This window comes from Drosophila subobscura, chromosome E (genome assembly GCF_008121235.1).
Source record: "Drosophila subobscura isolate 14011-0131.10 chromosome E, UCBerk_Dsub_1.0, whole genome shotgun sequence".
NCBI classification, from domain to species: domain Eukaryota; kingdom Metazoa; phylum Arthropoda; class Insecta; order Diptera; family Drosophilidae; genus Drosophila; species Drosophila subobscura.
The window spans coordinates 20121741-20133045 of NC_048531.1; the positions used below are offsets into that span (position 1 = coordinate 20121741).

At 44.6% G+C, this 11305-nt stretch overlaps 1 protein-coding gene across 1 annotated transcript; it reads left to right on the forward strand.

The window, feature by feature from the left end:
* The first annotated feature begins 14 nt into the window (after window positions 1-14).
* LOC117891542 (protein gooseberry) lies at window positions 15-2694 on the forward strand. The gene is made up of 2 exons (XM_034797052.1): window positions 15-269; window positions 1289-2694. The coding sequence occupies exons 1-2, from the start codon at window positions 215-217 to the stop codon at window positions 2527-2529; spliced, it is 1296 nt and encodes a 431-aa protein (XP_034652943.1). The 5' UTR covers window positions 15-214; the 3' UTR covers window positions 2530-2694.
* Window positions 2695-11305: the final 8611 nt, after the last annotated feature.

An 11305-nucleotide genomic window follows, 5' to 3' on the forward strand; every position in this document is an offset into this window, starting at 1 on the left:
TCAGTTTCGAGGTGTCAAGCAAACGAGCAGCATCACTGAGCATTGCGCATTCGCATTAACAAATCGAAGGGAAAAATTATCTTTGAGAAAATTCTTACTTTGTGGATTTCCTAGTGATTGTGAAGATTAGAGACTTTTATATAAAAATCAAAAAATTAGAAGACAAGTGTTTTAGATATTTTCGCCGACCCAAAACAACGGATTACTGCTAGATATGGCTGTATCAGCTCTCAACATGACTCCTTACTTCGCTGGATATCCCTTCCAAGGTAAGCATCGATAGCAGATCGCATTCTACGCAGTGCCCTATTACCAATTACCACAATTACGAGTACAAAACGTCAGAGTCGGACATTGAAAAGTGCTGGCTCATCGTGTTGGGCTGCGCTTTCGCCCGCTGTTTTCAAACGAGAGATCATTACCCGGTCGGCAGCATGATCAGCTTTTTGACTTATTGATTGTGATCGGGGACTTGTAGGCCGGGCAGCATCCCAGCTTCCAGCGACTTTGCAGACTTTTTGGCGCGGTCGTCTTTCCAGCTCTTCGCTTGAATCGCCTCTGCCCCTGTCGGCTATTGCGCTTTGATCTTAGCTCAGTGTCTGCGTCTGAGCTGGGGTTCACGCTTGTGCTTTGGGTCTTGTCTTGTGTATCACGTACAAGAACCGTCAGCGCCCCAAACAACAGACTCTAACTTCGACCCAGACCTGGACATGGACAGCGACAGCGACTGCGGCTGGGGCTTTATTTCTCTTTTTGGCTGATGTCCGTTGTTGTGTTTTTGGGGCTGGCCTTTATATACTTATTTTAGCTGGCACAGCTGGGTGTCCGCAGCGCTTATGGATTATTAGTTTGATTTGATTGCATGGGCCAACATGGGATGCAGCTGTGCCGTATCATTCTCCTTTCTGAACGGCAGTTTCAGTCTCCCCCACTGCCACTGATCAGCGCTTTCTTTTCTTCTGTTCGAAAAGACCTACGCAAATTGCCAATTTGCGTTTTGTTATGTTTACAAATGGCCAACGAATCGTTTGTGGCTCAGCAAAACAAAAGATCGTGCCAATTGATCCTTGGGCTAATCCTACTTAGTGCATTTTCGAATGCAATGCATTGAAGTGGGCAGTGCAGTCTAAACTATTTACATATTGTTGCTCAATCGAGCGCAGAAGTTAAGTTAATTGAAAGATCGACAGGATCAGGATCAATACGATTCAGGCAGATGGATAATCTGAAATTGAAAAGAATTTATAAACTTGATACTAATCATCTTTTCTTTTTCGTTTACTTTTAGGACAAGGTCGGGTAAATCAACTGGGAGGTGTTTTCATCAACGGTCGTCCATTGCCAAATCATATTCGTCGCCAAATTGTCGAGATGGCAGCTGCTGGTGTCCGTCCTTGCGTTATCTCTCGGCAGTTGCGAGTTTCACATGGCTGTGTCTCCAAGATCCTCAATCGCTTCCAGGAGACCGGCTCCATTCGGCCTGGTGTAATCGGTGGCAGCAAACCTCGTGTGGCCACACCCGATATCGAGACCAGAATCGAGGAGCTGAAGCAATCGCAGCCTGGCATCTTCAGTTGGGAAATTCGCGCCAAATTGATTGAGGCCGGAATCTGTGACAAGCAGAATGCCCCCTCGGTTAGCTCCATCTCGCGCTTGCTCCGCGCAACCTCCGGCTCTGGAGCCTCCCACAGCATTGATGGCATTCTCGGAGGTGGTGCTATCTCGGCGGGTAGCGAGGACGAGAGTGAGGATGACACCGAACCCAGTGTGCAGCTGAAAAGGAAGCAAAGACGCTCGCGTACTACTTTCTCCAATGATCAGATCGACGCCCTTGAGCGCATTTTCGCTCGGACCCAGTATCCAGATGTCTACACAAGGGAGGAGCTAGCCCAGAGCACCGGTTTGACTGAGGCCCGTGTCCAAGTCTGGTTCTCCAACCGTCGTGCTCGTCTACGCAAGCAATTGAACACTCAGCAAGTTCCCAGCTTCGCATCCACAGCCAGTTCATATGGAGCCACAGCTTCAGCTTCCTCTGCCACCACTTCCAACATGGGCATGAGCTTGTACACTTCCCAGACGTGGCCTGCATCGGGAGCGTCCTATGAGACACATGGTGCCCATGGGGGCTCGGTTGCTTCCATGTCACCAGCCAGCAGCACTGGCAGTAGCTCCGCCGCCCACAGTCCCATTCAGTCACAGGCTCAGCATCCAGTCAATGGCAACGATTTAATGAACTCCTCCTACTCCATGGGAACTGCAACTGCTGCGTACCCTCCAACCGGATCTGCCGGAGCCTACACAATGTCCTCAACCACTGCCACATCCGCTGAGCAGCTCCGTTCACAGTTCGCCTCCGCCGCCGCTTCTGGCTCTCATCACCACTCATCGTGGGACAGCTATAACTTTGCTGGCTCTTTCTTTCCCTCTACTGGGTCCAGCGCCAACCATTTTGGCGGCTACCATCATCAGATGGAGCAGAAGAGCTCCATGGTCCCAGCTGCTCCAACCTACCCCTACTTCGGCTTCTAAGAGAAGATTGCTAATAGCTGGCTCTACAGAATGGGAAATTGGATTTTGGATTCGATATTCGTTGGTTAAACAAATAATGTTTTATTATTTTACTTTTAATCTACTAGTAGCATTATCTTATGTAAGGGCCTTAAGACTGTTTCGAAAATTTACATACCTAGTAAAATTAAGGAAAAAAGTGAAAATCAAAATAATAAATTTTAAATCTAAACTGCAGAAATTAGCATTTGTAATTTTATTGTTATCTAAACAAAGGGCAACGCAAACGACAGCCATAGGACGAATGTTGGCTTTGACATTTGGCTTTGCTGTGCATCCATCTATATAAATTATGTAGATCAGCTCAACGATTTATTGGGTGGGTATATTTAGTTTTAGCAGCCGTACTTGATATATAATGTATGCATATCCAATTACAAAAATATCTCCGCTCAAGACAATCTTCTCACATTTAATTAAACTAATGGCATTGTCGACGACTTTGGACCACACACATACACTTGTACATACATACATATGTATGTACATATGTATGAGCCTTGCTACGGTCATGTACAAGTCGCCTGGGCTCGGACAGGTACACAATCAACTAATCCTTCAAAATCGAACACAAAATGTCCCCTAAACTGACAGGGCTACAATGAACTAAAACAAGGATAGGCCTGGAGCTGAAATCTCCCTGGCAGTGTAAGCATTTCTAAGTCATGGATGAAGGCCTACCCAGGATAAGGGCGCTCTCTTGACATATCCAGACAACAAGCCGACTCATGATCGGACAATTAAACAATTAGATACAAAAACGACAAGCACGCACTGTGGATTCGATAATACGAAAATAATTTTGGAACAGTCCATTGTTTAAAGGACCCACACACATAGCAGAAAAACAGAGCAATTGACAAAGGAGATGCGCAAAATATGAGCAAAGAATCCAACGACCACCAACGTCAAATTGAAGAGTACTTTCAAGATGCCGCCAAGTTGTGGGCCTGGTCAAAGATGAGAGGACCCGAAAATGGAGAGGAGAGAACACGGGAGTGAACAAAACCATTGACAAAATGCGGGAGGGAAGAGGGAAGGAAACTATATTCACGTATGGTTTATCTCCTCATGGACTAGTTACGACCGATCGAAGTCCTGGGTGGTGGTGTAGGTGTAGGTAGCCGATCCTTAATATAGGCCTTCCCTTCCCCGTTGCCGTCAATTATGTGTGCACAGCGGGCGTCACACTTACCACCTAGAATGAAAACGTTCGTCCGGGTCGTCCGAGTGCGTAAATGAAAACATCAATTAGCTCATGTCGCTTGGGTCTTGGAACACTGAAGAATTCGAAGAGTCCTGCCACGACGACAGGTTCCCTAGCTCTCTTTCTAGCACACTACTATACGTCACTACGAGGGCGATAATGTGTGTCAACTGTGACAATCATAATTGATCGCATAGCTCGTCCTGGGGAGTTCTTTACTGCCTGGAGCAGTTGCACTTTGTCATTTCACTGCCATACAGTAGCCTGCGGCTTCGTTTGTCCTGTCGGTTCGTATCCTCGGCTGAGTCCGGGCCCACCAACTTGGATATTTTTATACAAATTTAATTTGTGTGGCAAGTCGAGAACCCAGAGGCATGCCCGAGTGTGAGTTCCGCTGCGGCACATTTGACAAAGCTGTTGAAAGGCCCGCCCGACTGAAAATGATCGTTATTTATGCGTTTTTGATAGTCAACCCTCACTCTGCCGGTAGCCTGCGAATTTCATTCCATCTTTTGCTCAAAGCCAACTTCCTGTGTGGCCAACTTGACTGAAAGTGTAGCTCCGGTAGCTGGGCTCGCATTGTGGTCGCTTTGTCTCGAGATGCTGCTTTCTGATTGATGATCAGAGATCGTGTTGATGGACGACATGATGAGCAGCTACAATTGGTGGATAGTGCATATATGTACATATGTATGTACGAGTATGCAGACGGGTACGTATGACTGTAGAAATCGGACTTTCTTGAAGGTACTAGACTAAACACTATTTTAGGCCTCAATTAACTGCAATCCCAATACAACGCATTCGGCTGTTTATTCTGACAACTTGGCAACAAAGGGTTTGTTTTCAGTCTAACTGCACCTGTTAACTTGTACCGGTATCCAACGTCATGTCCATCCACTGATCTGCACCAAAACAAACACAAAAATTTATCATGTATTCATTAAAAATTATTAGCGCATTATTAGCGCCGATGGAAGCGAGCATTGATAAAACCTCAGAACCAATCTGATAAGGAACGTTTTAAATTCCGTTACGTAACGCAAATTTAGAGTGTATCGCTTTCTGCTTCGTTGTACTGTGCGAGGGCTGAAATTAAGTTCACGCAACATTTGGATGCGGTTCCTCTTCGTTTTCATTTCCGAGTTTGGGTGCAATTTCGCTCCAGGAAAATTACGCATGAATTTCGATGCATTTGCGTTAAGAATTTGATTAGACTGGTGTCTGAGTTACGCATGCGAGATTTTAAATGAAGACCGCAGCATTCTTGGATGTCGCAGGTGGTTAGAATTCAAGAGGGTTACTATAGAAAATCAAACGATATTAAATGATGCAGGTATCTAAAGGATAACTATCACTTCGCCATCCCAAATGTTTTAATACCCACTGAAGCGAGCCTTAACCGTCGACCCTTTAGGCAATATTTGCTTCCAAAAGGTCTGCAATTCGCAATCGATGACGTAGATGGAGACGAGGCAGTGGCAGCGGAAGCGGCAGCGACCACCAAATAACATTATAATTCAATAAAAAACCCTTCGACCTGGAGAAGACCAGACACCAGAGACTGAGGCCCAATGCAGTGGAAGAACGGTTGAATAATGGTAATGGAGCTGTGCTGAGATTTCGTTACTGGATTGGTGCAATTGGACTGGGCATGCAGCGGCAGCCGGCTTGTCTGCACCAACTACAAATTGTTGTTATTGCTGCCGAAGCTGGCCAGCAATTGTAGAAATCATCAAGGTGTGCAACATGTAATTTACATCGATGATGGAGCTGGGGACAGGTTAGGGCAGGGGGGAGAGAAGACGAGCTGAGCCGAGCCGTCGGTGATCTTCTTTGAGCCCAGCACTCGGCAGCTTTAAGCAAGCGTAAAAATATGCACAAATGCCAAGCGAAAGAGCTAAGGGTTTTTGAAATATGGATCGCAAAATGTGATTACAATCGAATACTTTGATTATTTATTAAAGCCTGCTCTTGGGTTATCATCGATCACCGCTGAGCCAGCGGTTGAAGCAATTGCTTGATCAGGTTGCACAAATTGAATGTTATTTTGCAAAATGCGCGCACGTTAAGCTTACGTGCAGTATGCCAAAGTGGCTGGAGAGAACATACAGATGAATAATGTTCTGTTTCTGGGGATGGAGAGAAGGGTATAGAACGATTCTAGACTTGGCATAGCGCGCGAAGAGTCTTTGATCATTTTACGCTTATTTGCCGGCACACACAGTCACTGACACCCGATGATCTTTAACATATTTTACGCTCAACTTGTGATCAAACCGTAACTTTAGTGTCGTACATGCTCTCAGTTTGCGGTGTCGTGGTGGTATCCTGCTGTCGAGTGAGCGGGCACCACTGCGGATGACTCATGAACCATTTGGCTGTACCATCCATCAGGGTAACTAGCCGGCTATGATATATTTGCATATTGCTTGGGAAAGTTGTCGGGTAGAGTTGAGATGAAATTGAAGTTGCGATGTTGCTTGCTTATTTTTCCTTGGCTTATATTTTATTTTTTTTATCGTTATTGCCATTGTTATTGTTGCACTCTGCCAAAGTTATTTTCTGTTATTTCTTTGGCTGCGCAGCTTTTTTGCCTCACTTTGATCTTTCGCCGGCCCGCCAACTATAATTGTGTTGTGCTCTCCCGAGCACGAGTACTTTCGAGTAGTTTACAGTCTGGTTCCTCAGACTTGTTATTATGCCAATTTCTTATAATTTCAATTATTTTTAAAGATTCCTGGATTTCCAAAAGCTCTCACATTGGTTACGGCATGCGGCTGACGTTCAGCATCAGCTTTCTGCTTAAGCGATCTTTCAAGTAATGCAATGTAAGACGCTTAGTTTTTGGAAAACCTAATTTAAATGGCTACCATTGCTTGTTTTTGTTTTGTTTTTCCCCCTCACTTTCTTAGGTCTATACAAACAACCCAATCATTTAAATTAATTATATTTCGCGCCATTGAAAGTGATTCCCATGCCAAGAGTGAAATAGGGAGGATCAAATGGGAACATACGAAAGGATGTAGTGGATGACACTGATAGCGTTTGGGAAACTCGTACAGTACAGCATACTCGTACAGTTCTGGGAGCGGCATAGGCGCAAGGGATCTGCGTATGTATACCACCACCACCATCAGGACTGCCGTCACCTAGCTGATAGGCGCACAAATTGGCGTGAAGCGTGCAGAAATCAAGGAAAAAGGACAAAGACGGGAGCATTATTTTTCAACATATCGAAAACGAAACATTTTTTGACACTATTTTTTCTGCTGTGGATTTCCTGGCAGCTGCTTACCCTTATTCTATGGCGGAAAATGGCGGTGGCAAGGGGAGGCTGATAGCGTGCCAGGCCGTGTGTCAGCACAGAAGTCGAAGGCAGCACAGCGGCCAGCAGCTTGCTTAGCAGCAAGATGGATTATTTTTACGCTTATTTATATCTGCTCTGTGGATATTTGCTTTGGGCAGTTATAAACGCTTGGTGTGACCGAGCCCTTGCCAAAGTCGTTCCATGTTGTACGACACTTTCCATCCGGGGTTGAAAGCGTTGATTTTATTCCCAATGCGTCAGCCATCATGATCAAGCAACGATTGCAAAAAACATCAACGTGAAAACCGAAGCCATGGCAATTCTGTACTATTTATAATGGGGTTGAATTTATGGGAAATCTTTCAAATCTGAAGGATTTTCTCTTAAAATAAATAGAATGTAACGTAAAAGCTGTAAGTAAGTCTATACCATTAACTTAACAACTCAAAAACATTATTTCTTTGCAAATAAGAAATTACGTTTTTCACACATTTAATAATTCAATGAAAACCAACACCTTGCGTTTCTTTTCAGACCTCTTGTTTCCTGAGCACTAAAAATTCGCAAATCCGAAAAATATGGCTACGAAAAATATGGGAGAAGTTTCTAATAATATTAGAAAAAGTAATGCGCCATGACCAAGATAAATTTGTTGCGCACAAGAATGTGACTGGATGAAAACTCATTGGAGGTGGCTTGTCCATCTCTTACAATTTTCCTTATGGTAGATTCGCATCCAAGATTGCGCATTTCTTTAAGCCTAAGCTGAAAATCCAATAAAATCAATCAATATGGCCAAACTGCTCGGTGCTTTGTGACTACAAGGATCAAAGGTCGATCGTGATATAGAGCAGGTTGAAAGGAGGTACAAGAAATTGTCTCAGTGGCACGGCAAATCCTTTTCGCCGCAACATGACATGACTTTTGGGTCTGTAGGCGTTTACTTGACTTAGGACCAGCTCGGACAAGCAGGATCAGTGCCACGGCGTGTTTGACGAACGAACTGCCTGTGATGAGTTTATCTCAAAGAGCTCTTGCTCTTCAACCTCTTTTAATGTTGTTGCTTTTGTCGCCTTTCCGTTGCCGTCTCCCGAGTCCTGCCTCTGCGGTCGAATATGTGTAACAAGTGCATAAGGATAATCCGCTGCACACGCGCATCTAACGAACACTTATTCCAACTTCGAGGGTGCCTTCTTACATTTTCGCTATCCCACACGCTTGGCCAAATAAATAAATTGTAATCTGCTTTTGTGTTTTATTTCAATAAAAATGCAGCAACGCCCACGTTGCCTTCGCTCAAGTCTTAATGCCTTGATTCCTTAACTCGTCCGTAGACTCTTTTCCGTCCCATACCCTCGTCGGATTCGAAAGCGAGTTGGGACTTAAGCTCGGCCTGCGGCTGAGCCTTTCAAACGTTTGACAACATGCCGTTTTCTTGTATTTTTTTTGCTAGCTTGTTTTTGTTCACTGTTCGCATTGATCTACATAATCGGATATTATGATTTCAACAGAATTCCAGAGACCCTAGCAGGATTAGACTCCGGCATTTCCTGAATAATATTTTGGTTGATTTTTGATTTTTTGACAATTTATGGGTTACCTTTGTGCTCAGGCTGTGCTGTTCTCTCATTTGTGAATGAACAAGGATGGTGTAACTGAAATTGAGTTTCCACTCACGAAAAATTCAAACAAAGTCCATGGAAAATATAGATACATAAGTTCGATGGTTGGAGGACAGATTGCTTAACGGACTGATTTACAAAATCAAGATCGCACCGATCGTGGATGAAGCAGTGAAATAACAAAAGACCTCCGCCAAATTGCCGTTAGACTTTTCTTTGTTTTTGAGCCGACAAATCAGCGCAATACTCGCCCATTTATATTCATATCAGCGAACAATCGACATGATCGCCATCAACAGCAAAAGCAACATCAAGAAAGATTGCCTGAGGAGAACACTGGCCTATGAATCACTCACAAAACGAAGACAGAGGAACCATCCAACATATTCATGAGCCAGGACCTGAAGGCTAACACAGGCAGCCTCCTTAGCTGACGTTGTCCGTTGGTTGTCCGTTCGCCTAAGCCGATCGTCCCCAAAATGAAGCGCTTAGTAAATCCACCAAGCTGCCAATTGAAGGTCCAAGCGGTCAACCCAATATTAAGTGCACTCAAAAGCAAGTTAAGATAGCGATTTTTTATGTTGCTTAAGACAACGTTGTTCTCATTGCAGCATAAACAATTTTTTTAAGCTAGTGGCAAAAAATCAAAAATAGCATAGAAAACTCATGCCACTTCCATGACTGTCTGACATTCGTTGCATATTATAAAACTGTATCCGGCAGAGCATGGATACAAAAAATGGAAATACACGAAAAATGCCTCAGCCACTTGTAATTCCAGACCGTGTGGGTGTTGGGAGGTGGCATTGATGACATGTGAATGAATTAGGAAAGGAGAACAGCAAAGGGTTGATAGTAATTAATAAACTGTTGACAGATGACATTGGCAGATGATGGTATGAGGTACTTTCTATTCCAGAAATATATCCTCGGTGAAATAATAATGACAAATAACACTGCTTGATGCTTGATGTAATAGTACGAGCCATGCCGCAGGACAACATCACCGCACGCCAATCCGGAAAGAGAGCGGGCAAGATGGCAATGGCATAGAGTTGACACTCCCAGATTCAGGTAGACTCCCTGCTGAGACCGACAGTCGGGTCAGGGTTGATTGGCAAACATAACAAGTCAGCGCATCGAATCGCCATTTTTTTATGCCTTTTGCGTTTTGGTGATCTTCTTGTCACGTGATCCCCTCTCTGGACTGTTTTCTATTTGGACAATTATTTGAATGCCAAAAGATCTCACATTCATCGAAAATTACCGAAGTTATCTGCCACTGTTTCCTTCTCACTGTTACTTAGAGCCCATATTTGGCGAACTCGAACTCTATGATTGGATTTGACTTCACACTTGGTAGGGACTAGTTTTATTGTTTAGATAATTAGTTCCGATTGGGAGATACATCTACCATATGTAGGATCATGAGGCCTAAGAATCGTCAATGGCAAACCTGGTCCAGAACCATGTACCAAGTGAAGAAGGGGAACGGATGCACATCTGCCGCTAGCGCGATTGGTTTCGCCTCACTGTCATTCCCTCCTACTTGCCGCATTATCACGGTACATTGTTTTTGTCGTGCGTTTGTTTATTTTTTGGATGCAAGTCAAACCAAGAAATAACTACTGGAGGCTTCCATTCTTATTCTTATATATTTAACTGAAGAATCTTTTTCGAATATCAAACATTGTTACGACTGCAATGAAATAAATACTCGCATTCCTGCGCCTAATGGACATCAACACCTCCATGGGATATTTTATGCAGATGTTGTCCTTCTTATTTTGATTTTGTTTCTGTTTCTTACCCTTAAAGCTCCCTTAAAGCGGCGGCATGAAGCTCCAACTATATAATAATTTTATCATGGATGTGCTGTGTAACGCCCACCTCGGACACGCCCTTTGTGCCTTAAGCTAGCCGAAGTCAGTGAGGCGGCAGCCTGCCTGCCATCCCATCTCCAAAAGAGTTGGGGGGGAGGGGGGGTAGGGGGGAGACAAACTTGTACGTGCTGTCATCGATCGCGATGTGGATGTGCAAGGAGGAGAGGAATCGATGCGGAGACCGAGAAGCGAAGCTTCTTCACCGTCAGGTGATAAAGCTGCAACACTTTGGCAAGCCGGAGCTCTCTGTCTACATGCCCTAATGTGATTACAGGCTTTAAGTTTATAAACATCGAGGGGCCATGATGACGACGACGACGGCGGTTCTGCGGCTGCTCTGGTTTGCTCCTGAAGCTGGAGATCTTCAGCCCTCCTGTTGCGTTGCAATTACGGCGCGTGCAGGGGACGGCGTCGGGGACTGGGTCTGGTCTGGGTCCCTCCACCAGGGAGAGTTTGTTCCTCTGCCTCTCACTCGTGGAGCACATGATGAATTCTTATTAGCTGTCGTTGGCCGCGGCAAACTTCAACCGCTCGGCTTCCTCATAACTTGTGCTCTATTTTTCTTGCTTTTCGCTTTTGATGGGATCAGAATTGTGGATCTCCCTTTAGCTGTCTACATACAGTCTGCTGTGTTTCGTAAGTTCCCTGAGTCTCACTGCTGCCTCACAGTCTGGTAAGCGTAAGAAACAACAACATATCACTAGTATGGCATCAT

Excerpts from the sequence above, each read along its gene's own strand:
- LOC117891542 (XM_034797052.1), top strand. The coding sequence starts at position 215 with ATGGCTGTATCAGCTCTCAACATGACTCCTTACTTCGCTGGATATCCC. Across the intron at positions 270-1,288 it reads CGCTGGATATCCCTTCCAAG|GACAAGGTCGGGTAAATCAA; the intron begins GTAAGCATCGAT and ends GTTTACTTTTAG.